Raw genomic sequence first — 19669 nt, forward strand, 5'->3', positions numbered from 1 at the left:
TTCCAAGCGATTTGAAGCATCGCTTGGAATGTGATTGACAGGTTGGTCACACTTGTCAAGCATAATGTTTGACAATTGTGATCTACTTTTTACTATTGATGCTGCCTATGCAGCATCAATAGTAAAAGATAGAATGTAAAAAACAATAAAAAAAAAATTAAAAAAAGGTTATTCTCACCTTCCGAAGGCCCCCGATCTCCTCTCCACGTTCCCGGCATCAGTAATACTTAGCGCGAAGGACCAGAGATGACGTCACTCTCGCGAGAGCGTGACGTCATCAGCGGTCTTTCGCGCAAAGCATTACTGGGACCGGAAGATGCCGGGCGCGTGGTGAGAGGCGGGAAAGAGTCAGGAGGTGAGTATATCACTATTTTTTATTTTAATTCTATTTTTTACAGGTTTATGGTACCCAGGGCCTGGAGGACAGTCTCCTCTCCTCCGGACCCTGGGTATCATCCGTACATTGAGCGTTGCGCTGCGCCGGTCATCTCCTGGCTGCGTCGCCGCTGACCTCCGTGCGGCAGGAGAAGACCCGTGGCAACCGTCGGGAGATCAGCGGCTAGCGCCGCAGATCTCCCAATAGTAGTGGTGGCGTGCGCTGTTCGAATGCCTCGCCAATTCGCGGCCGGACTGTGCCTGTCGCTGATTGGTCGCAGCCGGCCGGGCACGACCAATCAGCAACGTGGGATTTCCATTACAGACAGACAGATTTAGACGATTATGTAGTAGATGTGTGTAATGTATACATATTGTATATGTCTGTAATATATAAATATTGTATATGTGTGTAATGTTTACATACAGTATTGTATATGTATGTAATATTGTATATGTGTGTAATGTATACATATTGTATATGTGTGTAATATATACATATTGTATATGGTGTATGTATGTATAATGATGTATACATATTATATATGGTGTATGTTTGTAATGTATACATATTGTATATGGTGTGTGTTGTGTAATGTATCTATATTGTGTATGTGTGTATATTGTATGCATATTGCATGTGATGTATGTGTATGATGTATGCATATTGTGTATGTGTGCATGGTGGTGTAATGTGTATGTCAGTAGGGTTGTTACAGAGGCGGCCCGGACATGTCCCGCACAAGGGCAGAATCCTTTGTCGTCAGTGTTTGACCCTGATTTTTATGGCGTTTTTTTTCCGTATACCATGCCATAATTCACGTTACCTGCCATACTATGTATGAACCTGCAGTCACAAGTGTAAAGGTGAAGGCATATACAATCAAGAAGAAAGATTATATAAAGCGATGGCTAAATTATGATGGATGGAGCCACCTGCTTGGGAGGGGGTGTAAGAGGAGCCACAGGTACAGAGCAGGCAGATGGAGGGGGTGTCAATGTGACGACATTCGCCCTGCACTCTGCCAGCTATATATTCTGCAGCTACAGACACACTGTGCAAACTGTGGTCCAGCCCGAAGCTCAGGCTCTCCGCATCCTTCCTGTGTCTGCCTCATCATAAGCCTGGGCTGAGGGAATCCCACCATCATCAGCATCAGCGCGTCCATGATGGGACCTGTCAAGTGTTTACTGCTTGCAGCTGTCTGCTTGCAAGGTAAGAGCTGCAGTCTGCCAAGTGTAATGTCCTCTGTCGTTGGGAAGACCCCTCCAAGGTGAGACCTGGATCTGCAGTAATACATGACCAGACTGGTATCAGATCCCGTATTGTAATAAGTTATTAATGCATTATGCTAAAAAATCCATTTAAATTCCAAATATGTGATCTGCGAATTAGTGTTCTCCTTCGAGGATAGGTTTCCTATTCATAGATTTGGTTGTAAGTCATCAATTATACATGATCTATTCCAGATAACGGTATTATCATCCCTGGGGTTATTGCTGGCTTCCCGGTAATTAGGTTATTTCCATAAAATCCTATATAAGGTGAAATGACGTAATTAATATAATATATTGCTGTACATAAAGGGTCTGCGGAGCGTTACATCAAGCACATTAATTATGGTGCCCACAAGTTCATATTGACTCCTGGTGACCATGCCACGTTCTTATTCTCTATGTTTGCCTCCATCCTTCTGGTTCCTGATCCGTCACTCACCATAAATGTCTTTTTTTAACCTGGTGTAAATGCAGCTGTTCTCCTGAATCCGGCGATGTTTTTCTTTTCTTCCTGCGCCTCTCCGTTCCTGAGATATGGCCTCTTATTCCTTGTGTATAAATCTAGTTTTGTTTTCCAAGTGGGCGTGGTGCTCAGCTCTTTTCTGAGGATCACACCCAGTTGGATTAAAGGACTGGATTGATATGCAGGAAAGAGTAGGCCATATCTCAGGAACGGAAAGGCGCAGGAAGAAAAGAAAAACAGCGCCAGATTCAGGAGACAGCGACGTTTACACCATATAAAAAACTGCATATTTTGGTACGTGATTGATCCCCTTTAAGTCTCCTGTGCTTTCTTATGAGTTGGGTCTTGGTCTAATCTGGTAATTTCTGAAAAATTCTGGATGATGTGGTCACGGTTCTTCTCCTTGATTTTGATCTCCAGATTGATCATTATCATAGAGCGTTGTATAAGCCCCAGAAGTGTCATTGATATTGAAGAGTTAATCTTTTCGTTTCATTCTTTAGTTTCCACCATGCCCCTGTCCAGCCAGCTGTCCGAAGAAGAAGAAAAGGTGAGCGTTATGGGTACACATCTACAGTTGTGGCCAAAAGTATTGACACCCCTGCAATTCTGTCAGATAATACTCAGTTTCTTCCTGAAAATGATTGCAAACACAAATTCTTTGGCATTCTTCATTTAATTAGTCTTAAATGAAAAAACACAAAAGAGAATGAAGCAAAAAGCAAAACATTGATCATTTCACACAAAACTCCAAAAATGGGCCAGACAAAAGTATTGGCACCCTCAGCCTAATACTTGGTTGCACAACCTTTAGCCAAAATACTGTGACCAACCGCTTCCGGTAACCATCAATGAGTTTCTTACAATGCTCTGCTGGAATTTTAGACCATTCTTCTTTGGCAAACTGCTCCAGGTCCCTGATATTAGATGGGTGCCTTCTCCAAACTGCCATTTTTAGATCTCTCCACAGGTGTTCTATGGGATTCAGGTCTGGACTCATTGCTGGCCACCTTAGAAGTTTCCAGTGCTTTCTCTCAAACCATTTTCTAGTGCTTTTTGAAGTGTGTTTTGGGTCATTGTCCTGCTGGAAGACCCATGACCTCTGAGGGAGACCCAGCTTTCTCACACTGGGCTCACATTATGCTGCAAAATTTGTTGGTAGTCTTCAGACTTCATAATGTCATGCACACGGTCAAGCAGTCCATTACCAGAGGCAGCAAAGCAACCCCAAAACATCAGGGAACCTCCGCCATGTTTGATTGTAGGGACCGTGTTCTTTTCTTTGAATGCCTCTTTTTTTCTCCTATAAACTCTATGTTGATGCCTTTGCCCAAAAAGCTCTACTTTTGTCTCATCTGACCAGAGAACATTCTTCCAAAACGTTTTAGGCTTTTTCAGGTAAGTTTTGGCAAACTCCAGCCTGGCTTTTTTATGACTCGGGGTAAGAAGTGGGGTCTTCCTGGGTCTCCTACCATACAGTCCCTTTTCATTCAGACGCCCACGGATAGTACGGGTTGACACTGTTGTACCCTCGGACTGCAGGGCAGCTTGAACTTGTTTGGATGTTAGTCGAGGTTCTTTATCCAATATCCGCACGATCTTGCGTTGAAATCTCTTGTGAATTTTTCTTTTCCGTCCACATCTAGGGAGGTTAGCCACAGTGCCATGGGCTTTAAACTTCTTGATGACACTGCGCACGGTAGACACAGGAACATTCTGGTCTTTGGAGATGGACTTGTAGCCTTGAGATTGCTCATGCTTCCTCACAATTTGGTTTCTCAAGTCCTCAGACAGTTCTTTGGTCTTCTTTCTTTTCTCCATGCTCAATGTGGTACACACAAGGACACAGAACAGAGGTTGAGTCAACTTTATTCCATGTCAACTGGCTGCAAGTGTGATTTAGTTATTGCCAACACCTGTTAGGTGCCACAGGTAAGTTACAGGTGCTGTTAATTACACAAATTAGAGAAGCATCACATGATTTTTCGAACAGTGCCAATACTTTTGTCCACCCTCTTTTTTATGTTTGGTGTGGACTTATATCCAATTTGGCTTTAGGACAATTCTTTTTGTGTTTTTTCATTTAAGACAAATTAAACGAAGATAATAATACCAAAGAATTTGTGTTTGCAATCATTTTCAGGAAGAAACTGAGTATTATCTGACAGAATTGCAGGGGTGTCAATACTTTTGGCCACAACTGTATATGCATAATTTGGTAACACATGACTTATTTATTTATTGCTAGCTGAAGAGCCCGGCGTTGCTCGGGCATAGTAACCAACTACGGTTAGTTATAACAAATTATAATGATTATATCTATATTTATAAAGCTGAGTGTATAGCCCTGCCCACTCCGCATAGCCACATTCACTATAATATCCCTCATCATCCCGTCAACCAGAGCCACTGGACTACTACCCGGAATATCCCACATCATCCCGTCAGCCAGAGCCACCGGACTACTACCACTAATATCCCACATCATCCCTTCACAGCCACCGGACTACTACCCCTAATATCCCACATCATCCCATCAGCCAGAGCCACCGGACTACTACCGGGAATATCCCACATCGTCCCGTCAGCCAGAGCTACCGGACTACTACCTCTAATATCCCACATCATCCCGTCACAGCCACCGAACTACTACCACTAATATCCCACATCATCCCATCAGCCAAAACCACCGGACTACTCCCCCTAATATCCCACATCATCCCGTCAGCCAGAGCCACCGGACTACTACCCTAATATCCCACATCATCCCGTGAGCCAAAGCCACCGGACTACTCCCCCTTATATCCCACATCATCCCGTCAGCCAGAGCCACCGGACTACTTCACCAAATATCCCACATCATCCCGTTAGCCTGGGGTCAGAATCAGAGCGCTCTGCGGAATGGTCCTAACTTCAATACCGGGGATCCCTTTAAGAGAAGCCTGGCGTCAGAACCATAGCGCTGAGTGAGAATCAGAGCGCTGAGGGATTTACTCTAACTTCCATACCGGAGATCCCTTTAAGAGAAGCCTGGGGTCAGTACCAAAGCGCAGAGTGGGTTTGCCCTTATTTCCATACCGGGGATCCCTTTAAGAGGGGCCTGGGGTCAGACTCATAGCACTGAGTGGAATTGCTCTAACTTCCATACCAATGATCCCTTTAAGAGAGCCTGGGGTCAGTACCAGAGGATTTGAAGGCAATTGCCCTGACTTCCATGTCGGGGATCCCGTTAAGAGAGCCTGGGGACAGAACCAGAACGCTGAGTGGAATTGCCCTAACTTCCATACCGGAGATCCCTTTAATAGAAGCCTGGGGTCAGAATCAGAGCACTGAGGGATTTGCCCTATCTTCCATACCCGAGATCCCTTTAAAAGAGGCCTGGGGTCAGTATCAAAGCGCAGAGTGGATTTGCCCTGACTTCCGTACCGGGGATCCCTTTAAGAGGGGCCTGGGGTCAGAACCAGAGTGGTTAGTGGAATTGCCCTAACTTCCATACCAATGATCCCTTTAAACCACAGAGCTGAGTGGAACGGTCCTAACTTCCATACCGGGGATCCCTTTAAGAGAGGACTGGGGTCAGAACCAGAGCGCTGGATGGATTTGCCCTGACTTCCATACTAATGATCTCTTTAATAGAAGCCTGGGGTCAGAATCAGAGCGCTGAGGGATTTGCCCTAACTTCCATACCGGAGATCCCTTTAAGAGGGAAGACGTGCCTATGGGATGGAGGATGTGTGATGGGGATATGGGCACGGGAGGGGGGGATTGATTTCTGTCATGTGCTCTCTGCTCCTTTCTGGGGGGCAGACAATGGCTGGGAGCTTATATTCCCGGGGATGTTAGATTTCTCCCACCATGTCAGTGTCTGCTGAGGTGTTGTCTGGAGTGGCAAAATTGTTGCTCATAGCAACCAATCACAGCTCAGCTTCTTTTAAACAGCTCTGGTGAAATGAAAGATGCTTCGTGATTGGTTGATGATACACACACACATACATTCAATTTTATATATATAGATATGTGTAAAATATGAACATCATCTCTCACAATACTTTACATGTACAGTCATGGCCAAAAGTTTTGAGAATGACACAAATATTATATTTTCACATGATCTGCTGCCCTCTGGTTTTTATGTGTGTTTGTCAGATGTTTTTATCACATACAGAAATATAATTGGAATCATATTATGAGTAACAAAAGGTTATATTGACAGTTAGAATGAGTTAATGCAGCAAGTCAATATTTGCAGTGTTGACCCTTCTTCTTCAGGACCTCAGCAATTCTCCCTGGCATGCTCTCAATCAACTTCTGGATCAAATCCTGACTGATAGCAGTCCATTCTTGCAAAATCAATGCTTTTATTTTGTCTGAATTTGAAGGTTTTTGTTTGTCCACCCGTCTCTTGATGATTGACCACAAGTTCTCAATGGGATTAAGATCTGGGGAGTTTCCAGGCCATGGTCCCAAAATCTCTATGTTTTGTTCCCTGAGCCATTTAGTTATCACCTTTGCTTTATGGCAAGGTGCTCCATCATGTTGAAAAAGGCATTGCTGATCGCCAAACTGCTCTTGGACGGTTGGGAGAAGTTGCTCTTGGAGGACATTCTGGTACCATTCTTTATTCATGGCTGTGTTTTTAGGCAAGACTGAGAGAGAGCCCATTCCCTTGGCTGAGAAGCCACCCCACACATGAATGGTTTCAGGATGCTTGACAGTTGGCATGAGACAAGACTGGTGGTAGCGCTCACCTGGTCTTCTCCGAATAAGCCGTTTTCCAGATGTCCCAAACAATCGAAAAGGGGATTCATGAGAGAAAATGACTTTACCCAGTCCTCAGCAGTCCACTCCCTGTACCTCTTGCAGAATATCAGTCTGTCCATGATGTTTTTTCTGGAGAGAAGTGGCTTCTTTGCTGCCCTCCTTGAGACCAGGCCTTGCTCCAAGAGTCTCCGCCTCACAGTGCGTGCAGATGCACTCACACCTGCCTGCTGCCATTCCTGAGCAAGCTCTGCACTGCTGGTAGCCCGATCCGCAGCTGAAACACTTTTAAGAGACGGTCCTGGCGCTTGCTGGTCTTTCTTGGGCGCCCTGGAGCCTTTTTGGCAACAAGGGAACCTCTCTCCTTGAAGTTCTTGATGATGCGATAGATTGTTGACTGAGGTGCAATCTTTCTATCTGCGATACTCTTCCCTGTTAGGCCATTTTTGTGCAGTGCAATGATGACTGCACGTGTTTCTTTAGAGATAACCATGGTTAACAGAAGAGAAACAATGATGCCAAGCACCAGCCTCCTTTTAAAGTGTCCAGTGGTGTCATTCTTACTTAATCATGACAGATTGATCTCCAGCCCTGTCCTCATCAACACCCACACCTGTGTTAATGGAGCAATCACTGAAACGATGTTAGCTGGTCCTTTTAAGGCAGGGCTGCAATGATGTTGAAATGTGTTTTGGGGGATAAAGTTAATTTTCTAGGCAAATATTGACTTTGCAAGTAATTGCTGTTAAGCTGATCACTCTTTCTAACATTCTGGAGTATATGCAAATTGCCATTAGAAAAAATGAAGCAGTAGACTTTGTAAAAATTAATATTTGTGTCATTCTCTAAACTTTTGGCCATGACTGTAATATATCATACCTCTCATGTTAAACATGACATCTAATTTGTGGGCAGCATGTTGTAGAGCAGGAGGAGCTGAGCTGATTGAGATATAGGTTTGTAGGAAAAGATTCATTATAACTTGAAATAAATTCACTTAAATCTATGATCTTTATAAACTCAGGAGTCCAGTGGGAGGTCTCAATCACTAAATAAGACCGCCCACTGGACACTTGAGCATAGAAAGATCATGGATTTAAGTGATTGTATTACCAGTTATACTTCATCTTATATACAAAAAATATATAGCAGTCTTCTCAGCTCTTACTGCTCTATAAGTCTGTGTTCACAGGTCAGTATTTCCATTTTTATGATCTTTTTGAGGAGCATAAAAACAGAAATAAAGAGTTCCCATACTGGACCTCGTCTATTAAATGGATTTCATTTTCCTAAAATGTCATCATTTTGCATCCATTCCATCTGATATTTGTTTTTTGGATGGACAAAAAAGCCCATAGTCTGCAAAACTCTTTTTTCCATCCACAAAAACAGGCAACTGAACAGAGGCTTCCATTTTTTTTACAATAAAGGGAATCTGACAGCAGGATTTCATCACCCCTAAAACTATTTATATGTACATGTCGCTCTTTCAAAGACACGTCCAGCAATACCTTTACATCGACAGTCCATTCCTTCATTACTGAGAAATGAGTGTTTGAACTGATATGTTAATGAGGCTGAAGTGCTATGGTAGATTATTATTATTTATTTATTTATTTATATAGCACCATTGATTCCATGGTGCTGTACTTAAGGGGTTACATACAAATTACAGATATCACTTACAGTAAACAATCTAACAATCACAGACTGATATAGAGGGGAGAGAGGACCTTGCCCTTTCGGGCTTACATGCTACAGGATGGTGGGGAAGGAGACAGTAGGTTGGGGGGTTGCAGCAGTTCCGGTGTTGGTTGAGGTGATATCTCCGGTAGTGGTGAGGAGGCAGCGGGGTCATTGCAGGCTGTAGGTGTTCTTGAAGAGGTGGGTTTTCAGGTTCCGTCTGAAGGATCCGAATGTGGTTGATAGTCGGAAATGATGGGGCAAAGAATTCCAGAGGATGGGAGCTATTCGGGAGAAGTCTTGGAGGCGGTTGGGTGAGGAACGAAAAAGTGTGGAGGAGAGAAGGAGGTCTTGGGATGACCGGAGATTACGTGAGGGAAGGTATAGGGAGATTAGTTCAGAGACATATGGAGGAGACAGGTTATAGATGGCCTTGTAGGTCAGTATTAGTAATTTGAACTGGATACGCTGAGGGAGTGGAAGCCAGTGAAGAGATTTGCAAAGGGGAGAAGCGGAGGAGTAGCGAGGAGAGAGATGAATTAGTCAGGCAGCAGAGTTAAGGATGGACTGGAGATGTGCGAGGGTGTTAGCAGGGAGACCACAGAAAAGTATATTGCAGTAGTCGAGGCGGGAGATGATGAGGGCGTGCACAAGCATTTTAGTAGATTGAGGGTTGAGGAAAGGACGGATTCTGGAAATATTTTTGAGCAGGAGGAGTCAGGAGGTAGAAAAGGCTTGGATGTGCAGTTTGAAGTACAGGGTAGAGTCACGGGTTACTCAAAGGCAGCGGACTTCTGGTACTGGGGGAAGCGAGAGGAGAAGAAGGATGATATGGCTGATAGACACTCCGGGATTCTGGGCAGCAGAGAGGTGACGTCTGGGCCAGAGAGGTAGATCTGAGTGTCATCAGCATAAAGGTGGTACTGGAATCCATGGGACTTTATGAGTTGACCCAGGCCAAGGGTGTAAATTGAGAAGAGTAGGGGTCCTAGAACAGAGCCTTGGGGGACTCCAAAAGAGAGAGGGTGGGATGAGGAGGTAGTGTGGGAGTGGGAGACGCTGAATGTGCAGTTTGAAAGGTATGAGGAGATCCAGGATAGGGCGAGGTCTTTGATGCCAAAGGAGGAGAGGATCTGTAGTAGGAGGCAGTGGTCAACTGTGTTGAATGCAGAGGACAGGTCTAGACGCAGGAGTATAGAGTATTGTCCGTTTGCTTTGGCTGTAAGTAGGTCATTAGTAATTTTGGTCAGGGCTGTCTCAGTGGAGTGATGGGGGCGGAAACCAGATTGTAGATTGTCAAAGAGTAAGTTAGATGAGAGGAAAGTTCAGCGTGGACGTGCAGCTCCAGGAGTTTGGAAGCGAATGGGAGCAGTGATATTGGGCGATAGCTGGACATAGCGGTTGGGTCAAGGGTTGGCTTTTTAAGGATAGGTGTGATTGTGGCATGTTTAAAAGCAGAAGGGAAGGTACTGGACGTTAGCAATAGGTTGAAGATGTGGGTTTGGGATGGGATAAGTGTGGTGGTGAGGTTGGGGAGGAGGTGGGATGGGATGGGATCAAGTGCACAGGTTGTGAGGTGCGATTTGAAGAAGAGGCGATTAAGCTCCCCTTCAGTGATGTTGGAGAGGGAGGTTATGGGGTTTGGGCATTGGTCTGGTATACAAAGGGGTTGTGGTGGTTGAACAATGAAGACTTGCCTTGTTTGGTCGATCTTATTTTTGAAGTGTGTGGCAAAGTCCTCAGCAGAGATGAGGGAGGTTGGAGGGGGCAGTGGTGGGCGGAGGAGGGAGTTGAAAGTTTTGAATAACTGTTTGGGATTGTAGGATAGGGAAGATGCGAGGGTTGTGAAGTAGGCCTGTTTAGCAGAGGTGAGGGCAGATTTGAAAGCGAGTGTTGCCTGTTTGAATGCAGTGAAGTCATCTTGCGAAATTGTTTTCTTCCAACGCCGCTCTGCAGCCCTGGACACTTGCCGGAGCTTTTTAGTGGTGTTACTGTGCCTGGGTTGTCTGTTGGTACATCGCATTCTGCCATGAACGAGAGGGGAGACCAAGTCAATAGCTGATGCGAGAGTGGCATTGTAGAAAGCAGTGGCACTGTCTGTGCCTTGGAGTGAGGATATGGATGCCAGTGGTAGAATAGAGTCAGAGAGCGCGTGGGTGTCTAGGTGTGCAAGGTTTCTGCGGGGGTGTGCATGTTGCTGGACATGGGTGCCAGGAGAGGAGGACAGGGATGAGAAAGTGAGTAGATGGTGGTCAGATAGAGGGAGAGGGGAGGTTGTGAAGTTAGATAGGGAGCAGAGACGGATGAAGACCAGGTCTAGTGTGTGTCCATCTGTGTGGGTGGCTGAGGAGGACCACTGAGTAAGTCCAAAGGATGAAGTAAGGGACAGGAGTTTGGAGGCTGCTGACTGAAGGGTATCAGTGGGGATGTTGAAGTCACCCATGATGATAGTGGGGATGTCAGTTGAAAGAAAGTGAAGAAGCCAGGAAGAGAATTGGTCACTGAAGGCAGTGGTCGGGCCTGGAGGTCGGTATATGACGGCCACTTGGAGGTTGGAGGGAGACTAGATGCGGACAGAGTGGACTTCAAAAGAGGGGAGGATTAGGGAGGGAAGAGGTGGGATTGAGTTAAAGGTGCAGTTGGAAGAAAGGAGATGACCCACTCCTCTACCGTGTCTGTTGCCAGGGCGAGGAGTGTGGATGAAGTGGAGGCCGCCGTAGCACAGCGCAGCAGGGGAGGCGGTGTCAGAGGGTGTCAGCCAGGTTTCTGTGAGGCAGAGAAAGGCAAGATTACGAGAGAGAGAGAGGTGGAGCTTATTGCAGATGGAGCAGGCATGGAGCTTATTGCAGATGGAGCAGGCATTTCAAAGTGCTCCAGAGAGATGGAGTAGGGGGTTGAGTGTCAATGGCACGGGTTTTAAGTTGGAAAGATTGCAGTAGTTTTTATTAATAGGGAGCAGTAGCAAGGGGTAGTCATGGGGGTTATGAGCTGTGGGGGTCCAGGATTAGGAGATATGTCGCCAGCAGTGAGGAGAAGCAGAGAAAGGGAGCGCAGATGGGAGAAGGAGTGTGGGCAGCTTGTTTTAGGTTTCATTAGGACAGATTTGAGGTTGAGGAGCAGTTCAGCAGAGGAGGTCAGGTGGGGAGGAAGGAGGGAATTGGAGGTGGTTATTTGGTTAGAGGGTGCTGGGGTTTGGGGATAGTGAAGGAGAGTGAGGATTAAAGGAGCAAACACAGTGAGGGCATATGTAAACATGGTGAAGGAGTAGGAGGGTGAATAGAAAAGCTAGATACAAGTAATAAGAAGTGCTTACTCAGCAGACATACCCAAAAGAGACAGGTGTATAGTGTGGGGTCCTGACTCTTGCCATGACTAACTGCCATTGTAATAACTGCATCTTCACGATACTTTTGCTGCAGTGATACTTATGCTGCAGGGAGACACGTGCCTGACCCGCACTTGTGCCCCCTTAGGAGGCATCTAAATATATAGGACTGAGTAGAGAATCAGCTGAGAGGGATTGTGGGAACTGATTTGAGATAAATTACCAATTGCCTAGCACACCAGGGGAGGTTAGACAATCAAAGGCACAGGGCCTGGCTACATCCATATGCTAGTAAAGCCCCCGTTACACACTGCGATATCGCTAGCAATATCGCTGTAAAGTCACCGATTTTGTGACGTTGCAGCGATATTGCTAGCGATATCGCTGCATGTGATACTTACCTCCGACCGGCTCCCCCGCTGGTTATCGCTGATCGCGCGAGAAGCTCCTGGATCATTTCTCGTCGGTCACTTCCTGCGGCGCTTCCTGCTGTGACGACGAGCGACGCGTGGAGCCGGGCGGGAGGACGCAGGATCGCCGCGTCTGACAGGTAAGCAGCGACCCCCGTCCCCAGCGATGTCGCTAGTGAGATCTGCCTGTGTGGCAGCTCTCTAGCGACCACTTAGCGATGTACCAGCGATCCTGACCGCGTCATATCGCTGGTCGGGATCGCTGGTGAGTCGCTAGGTGTAACGTTACCCTAACACCTTGCACCTGATAACATCTCTACTGGCCCCAACATGGCTATACAGCAGTAAGTATTGACTTCAATGCAACAAATGAATTTAGCAAACATTCAGTAGGCACTGTTATATACCATTAAAGGAAATGTTGCACTAGATGACAGCAAGCAGGGATTGTAGCAGGAGCAGAGATTGTACCATTAAAGGAAATGTTGCACTTGATGACAGCAAGCAGGGATTCTAGTAGGAGCAGAGATTGTACCATTAAAGGAAATATTGCACTTGATGACAGCAAGCAGGGATTGTACCTGTGTGAAGAGAGGAGAGGAGGTGGATGTTAATTCTCAGCCGTTGTAATAACTGCATCTTCACGATACTTATGCTGCAGTGATACTTATGCTGCAGGGAGACACGTGCCTGAAGTCTCTGTTACTCCAGCTCTATTCCCCGCCCAGCGCCGCCTGCTCCTGCTTGACTGACATCTTCTGTTCTGTGTGACGTCAGGCTAAGGAGCTGTCAGTCAAGCAGGAGAACTTGGCACTGGGCAGGGACTAGAGCTGGAGTAACAGTTCTGCACATGCCCAGAATACTAGAGATGATCATAGATCCCTCTAGAAAACATGAATCTGTTCAAAACAGAACAAAAATAGAAGCACCGGATACAAAACGGAAACTAATGTCTCCATTTGGTATCCATTTTTATTGTTATACTAGCTGAAGAGCCCGGCGCTGCCCGGGCATAGTAACTAACTGTGGATAGTTATAACAAATTATAATTATCCTCCATCCCATAGTCCCGTGCCCATATACCCAACATACCTATCCTCCATCCCATAGTCGAGTGCCCATATACCCATCACACATCCTTCATCTCATAGTCCCATGCCCATATACCCATCATACATATCCTCCATCCCATAGTCGAGTGCCCATATACCCATCACACATCCTTCATCTCATAGTCCCATGCCCATATACCCATCATACATATCCTCCATCCCATAGTCCCGTGCCCATATACCCATCATACATATCCGCCATCCCATAGTCCCGTGCCAATATACCCATCATACATATCCACCATCCTATAGTCGAGTGCCCATATACCCATCACACATACTTCATCTCATAGTCCCAGGCCCATATACCTATCATACATATCCTCCATCCCATAGTCCCGTGCCCATATACCCGTCATACATATCCACCATCCCATAGGCCCGTGCCCATATACCTGTCATACATATCCTCCATCCCACAGTCCAGTGCCCATATACCCATCACACAATCCTCCATCCCATAGTCAACCATTATGACATCATAATGAGCGGCGGGGCTTGATGACATCAGCGTCGCCATGGTAACCATTGTGACATCATAATGAGGGGCGGGGCTTGATACGCACACACTGTTTCCCCATTATGTAGATAGGGGCATTATGACATCATAATGAGGGGCGGGGCTTGATGCGCACACACTTTTTCCCCAGTATGTAGATAGGGGCAAAATTGTTTGGTGAATTGGAATGCGCAGGGTTAAAATTTCACCTCACAACATAGCCTAGGACGCTCTCGGGGTCCAGACGTGTGACTGTGCCAAATTTTGTGGCTGTAGCTGCGACGGTGCGAATGCCTATCCCGGACATACACACTCACACACACACACACACATACATACATACACACTTTGAGCTTTATATATTAGATTTTGCCAACATATGCAAATTTTTCCAAAAATTTCAACTTATGGCAAATTGATTTACAAGTACCCCCAATTGATCAAAAAGATGTACTGTATGTAACACTCTGAGGACTCCTAGAACTGTATCCATCTCCTTCCAAGCTCTTAAATGCAAGCACAGCCTTAGTGACGTCAAAGTGAACAAAACATACAGTATATGTGTATGGGTAAATGGACAATAACTGGTGGTAACAAACAGTCTGTTCCTCGGACACTTATCTTCTTCCTTGATGAGCTGTTACACATCTGTACAGTTTATTCAGTGTTTTATGGCTTTCTCTCATTCCTTCTATGACTAAGCTGTGAAGTGTGACGTCCTCTCACTATCCAGATTCACCCTACAGTGGCTTCCCTGCCTTGCCTTTTATACAGGCTACCATAGTTTGTCCTGATTGTCTGTGCCTTACCATGTGATGTGATATCTGCAAAATCTTATGATAAAGTCTCGAGTTCATGTGAGCTTTGTTGTCCGCCATTTTTGGCATTGCATGCTAACCGAATCTCAAATTATTCGAATTTCTAAAAATGTAATTCACATCAAATCGATTTGTCCATCACTAATAAATATGGGGCTTGTGCATTACTAGAGTCAATTTCAGGATGGGGGACTTACAAAAGTCAATGCAGTCTCCTTCTCTACTGACCCTGTCCTTCTTTCCATTTATAATATTCATTATTTAGCTTGGCTGACCTGCAATACCAGATGCAACCTGCAGATGGATGTGGCGCTGTTTTGAGAATAAATCACCTTTTTAATGACTATTAGGATCCAGAATACTTTATCTCTGCCGTTCTGCTGTTTGTTTTGCTCTGAGCCGCTCTCATTTATCATGTTACAGAAGGGGATTGTCACAATCAAAATAAAGCCGACGAGCTCATTGAAATCAAACAAAAGGCCGCTGTTCAATATTATCGACAAGCTGAACTCCCGGCGTCGAAGCGACAAGTTTTACAGCTGCTTAATTAGTAACTAAATCCTCCTGCAGACAGCCATCGGTGGTAGTACATGACATAGTGACAGAAGTGCTGCCTGGACGGGAGCTTGTTAACTGAGCGGAGACTGTGGCTCCAGTAGATTAGAATTGGATTTCTATGGTATAGTGGTTACACTTACGCTACTACATAGCTGCAAAAAGGAGTTGTCCATGGACACCTTTGTTCCCTAGAAACAGCTCCACTCTTGTGCGTAGGTTTTGCCTGGTATTGCAGTTTTGACTGATTCACTTGGATAGGGATTAGCTGTAAACAAAAGTGGCAGCAAATCTGCCGTGACATACTATCTGAACTGTTTCTTCAATGTTTTATGGACTTTTCTCCCTAGCTCTATGACTAAGCTGTGAATTGTGACGTCATCTCACTATCCAGATTCACCCCACATCTCCATGAGGAGGTTGGGATGTTTCCATACGTGCTACATTGGAGCATTTTGGCATTATAGAGGTAGTCCATTATTATGGACCCCGACTATTATCAGAGCCCCCTCTATAGACCAGACATTTTAATGTCATTTCATACTGTGTTGTTAATGTTATTCTGTCAAAAAATAGATTTTATATTGAGAGGAGCTTTTCATTGTGCTCATTGTCAACCCCTGTAGAGGTAAGGGATGAAGGAAAACTACAATTGCTCTTCATAGGTTAATTTTTTAAAGCCAATCAGAGGAATTTTTTACTGTTTTTTTTATATTTAAACTGAGAGTCTTATCCGATTGTTGCTGGTCCTCTGATTCTGGAACAGTTTTTCTTTTTCTTCTGTGACCCTCCATTCCAAAGTTATGCCCCCCAGTAGAAATGGTGCAAATTTTCCCTTTAGCAAACTGGGAGTGTACGAAAAGATTTCTATGTGGTCGTTGGCTTTTTCTTCTCTGACACTGGCCAATCAAAACCCGGCCTCGCCCACAGAGAAGTTCTGTTGTACACGCCCAGTTAGTTGAAGGAGAAAATTTGCACCATTCTTACAGGGGGCATAACTTTGGAAAGGAAGGGTACAGAAGAAAAAGAAAAAATGTTCCGGAATCGGGAGAACAGTGTCAATTGGAGGAAGTGCTCAGTTTTAAATGACAAAATCCAGTAAAAGGTCCCTTTAAGATACCAACCTGTCCAACGAAAAATATGTTGAACAAATAATTACACTTCATGGAGCTCAGTATGGAACTAGAGTCGATAAATAAGCCCCAGATTACTTCTCTGGATTAATTATACCTTTTTGTTCCTCCAGGTCACTAGATGTATCATGGAGGTCCTGGCAGAGTCGTTGACTTCATCTGGACCAGAACGGGTTAGCAGCGGCTGCATCCGATTGCTCAAAGAAGGTTGGGAGCCATGTATTATTATCCCTAGTCTCCAACATTCACTCCATTTACCTCAAACTTTTGTTCCTTGTTTCCTTATTCTGTCCTGCTTGCCCTCAGACTCTCTTAGTAATGTTCTTCTATTGTAAACTTCCCAGAGATCTGCATGACTCCCACCTACCATTGGCCATTTCTAACAATCATACCTAGGTAGCTTGTATTGGAGCCTTTGGTCTTTCTCAGAAACCAGAGCTGGGTACGATAGGTGCACCCCTGATATTTCCAGAAATGTATGATATTTTTGGGGTAAACTGTTCCTTTAGGGAATTATCCTATTATTCTAAAGAAAGCACTTACAGAGAATGTACTGTGAATGTGGGGGGTTTATGGACCTTCTGTTAAAGTAAGGATGTTTGGGCTTTTGCAGATGAGCGTCTGATCGCCATGTTGCGGCACCAACATTTGCTCAGAGAACTGGAGGATCTGACTCAGCGAGGTAACTAATAATATAGCAAAAAGGGGCAGAGAAACTATGGAAAAACTGATGGTAGAAAATTCTTCTGAAAATTAGTAAAATGTCGGCGGGTCACACATCATTCTAGAAAGTAGGAATTTATACCAGGTTTAGATCTTAAAGGGAATTTGTCAGTGGGTTTTTGCTGTTAAATCTGAGAGCAGCATAATATAGAGCAAGTGGGCCTGATTCCAGGGATGTGTCACTTATTTGGATGTGTGTTGCAGTGTCAATACAATCAGTGTTTTATTATTATCACTGCAAGACTAGGTTTCACATGCACAGCAGTCAGTCTAATCTGTGTAATCCCGCCCCCACCACTGATTGGCAGCTAGCCAACAGTGTACACAGGAAGCTACCAATCATGAGTGTGGGCGGAGTTACACCTTCTCAACATTCTATCCACTGATACATTTACAACAGAGAAAACTGGAATTTTAACAAAACTGCACCAAGCAGTCCAGCAACTGACACATCGCTGGAATCAAACCCTCTGGCCCCACATCATTCTGCTCTCAGATTACATATAAAAACTCGTTGCTGACAGATTCCTTTTAAATTTTACATATTGGTGGGTCAGGAAAACTAAGTCAAGTATGGCTGATGAGACGGCAGCACCACCACAGGCAATTTCCTTTTCGGTGTAGCCTTTTTGCAGTATTGAGTGTTGCTGCTTCGGTTATTGATAGCCATTAAATTCAAGGCATTTTTCTGTTATCCATATAGAGGCTATTTTATGGCTTAGTGTATTGTATTAGGGTTGTCCACCTTTCGGGAGAATGTTATTTTTATTTTTTTTACTTAAATGTGTGCACTTGAAGCTAAAAAACATTTTTTCAATTGGGTTTCATTAAATACAAGGCTTTATGTAACATTGTTTATTGCTGGCTGGAGAGTGAGTTAACTGAGAATCCATCAGTGAGCTCATTAGTATGATCTTATGGGAGAGTTTTTAACTTTTTTATTTGTCTTTCTTTGAGTTCCTTTCAGCATATTTTATGACCACAGTCCACATCAAAGTTAGATATGGCTGTTGGCTTTTTGTATACCATACCATTCAAAATCATGTGATCTGTGGTCATAAATCAGTTTAGAGGAGCTCATTAAAATAAAGGTAAAAGCGCTACAAACTCTCTCATCAGACCATCAGAATGAGCTCACTGATGGATTCCCAGTTAGCTCATCCTGCAGCCAGCAAATCAGTAGCTTTAGAGGGAAAGAGTGCAGCATTATTCCTGAAACTCAACGGCAAAAACTATTTTACCCCCAAGTACTTGCATTTAAGCACCAATAAATATATGTCCACAAAGGTGAATATCCCTTTGAAATGACATTTATTGTAGAGTGCAGCAGCAGACGGCCGACCTAAAAGGGGTTGCATGGGGTAAAAAAATAATCCAATTTGATATAATTTGTTAGATAATTCTGAGTTAATAGTGTTGGGTTTGATCCTCATCTCATGACCAGAATTGTTACAACCAGTGTCTCTCCCTTTGGAGGACCCGTCCTGTCTGCCATTACAAAGGACACCCATAGACTTGAATAGACACTGTGTAAAGTTTCATTTGTCCACTGGAGGCACTGCAGGGAAATTAAAAACTTACAATTAGCTGTTTTCACAAAAGCCAAAGCTGGGGGAGACTTTGTTATCTACTTAAAGGGATCCTTCTAACAACTGAAAATTGACCCCTTTAATTGCTGCCATTATTTATAGGGAGCTCATGTTTGCTTCTCATTCATTCGAAACTCTGTTCTTTGTCCACTGCACTTTGGAATGTTTATTTTTCCTGTGGCCTGTGATGTGAGTTATTTCACTCTACTACGCTTTATAGCGCCCACACCAGACTGTATGGTGAACTGTGTCTGAACTGTGCTCTGTTTTATGAGTCTGGTCCATCCCTGTAACTGCTCCTTATCTACATCGCACCTTATCGTGTTTACCTTGCCTTATTCTTCTTGTTTCCCAGCCTGGACACCGCCCTTTTCATTTTGACCTTAAACACTTGATTCTCCAAACCTATGTAACACTTCTTCCCATACCTTGGAAAAAAAAGGATTACGTTCATCACAGCAAACTTTTTCTGATGATTGGTCTATGGCCAACTGGGTTCTGATAATGTCATCTGGATCAGGCATTGGTAACCCCCACAATATGGACATAAATTTATGCCAGCAAAGTAAACCCCAACAAAAATTAGTTTTTTCCACCCCAAGTTGCCCATAAAATTATTTCCCCGACCCTTAAAAGACATAAGGAGGAGAAGGGAGAAGAAGAGATGAGCGAATTTTCTGAAATTCATTTTGGCCAAAAAATTCTAGCTGACAAAATCAAAGCCTCCAATTGCCATGAATGTGTAACACTCTGAGGTCTCCTAGGACTGCATCCAACCCCTTTAAAGCTCTTTAACGCATAGACAGTAATAGTAATGTCGAAGTGACCTCAACATATATGGCTATGGGTAAACAAATTATTATTGGTGGTTTGGTTTTTAAATGCCAATAGTTTGACAGATAATAAAGCAATATTGGGTGCGGCAAAATTGAGGAAATGAAAGGATCG

General features: G+C 44.4%; 1 protein-coding gene across 1 annotated transcript in view; it reads left to right on the forward strand.

The window, feature by feature from the left end:
* The first annotated feature begins 1379 nt into the window (after window positions 1–1379).
* CCER2 (coiled-coil glutamate rich protein 2) overlaps window positions 1380–19669 on the forward strand; it is a 29205-nt gene continuing 10915 nt past the window's right edge. The window contains exons 1-4 of the mRNA XM_073549059.1: window positions 1380–1591; window positions 2620–2666; window positions 16523–16616; window positions 17023–17091. Coding sequence (XP_073405160.1) covers window positions 1543–1591; window positions 2620–2666; window positions 16523–16616; window positions 17023–17091 — 259 coding nt within the window. The 5' untranslated portion in view covers window positions 1380–1542. The remainder of the gene's footprint in view (window positions 1592–2619; window positions 2667–16522; window positions 16617–17022; window positions 17092–19669) is intronic.

This window comes from Dendrobates tinctorius, unplaced genomic scaffold (assembly GCF_039654945.1).
Source record: "Dendrobates tinctorius isolate UK_male_01 unplaced genomic scaffold, ASM3965494v1 ptg000158l, whole genome shotgun sequence".
Classification (NCBI taxonomy): Eukaryota; Metazoa; Chordata; class Amphibia; order Anura; family Dendrobatidae; genus Dendrobates; species Dendrobates tinctorius.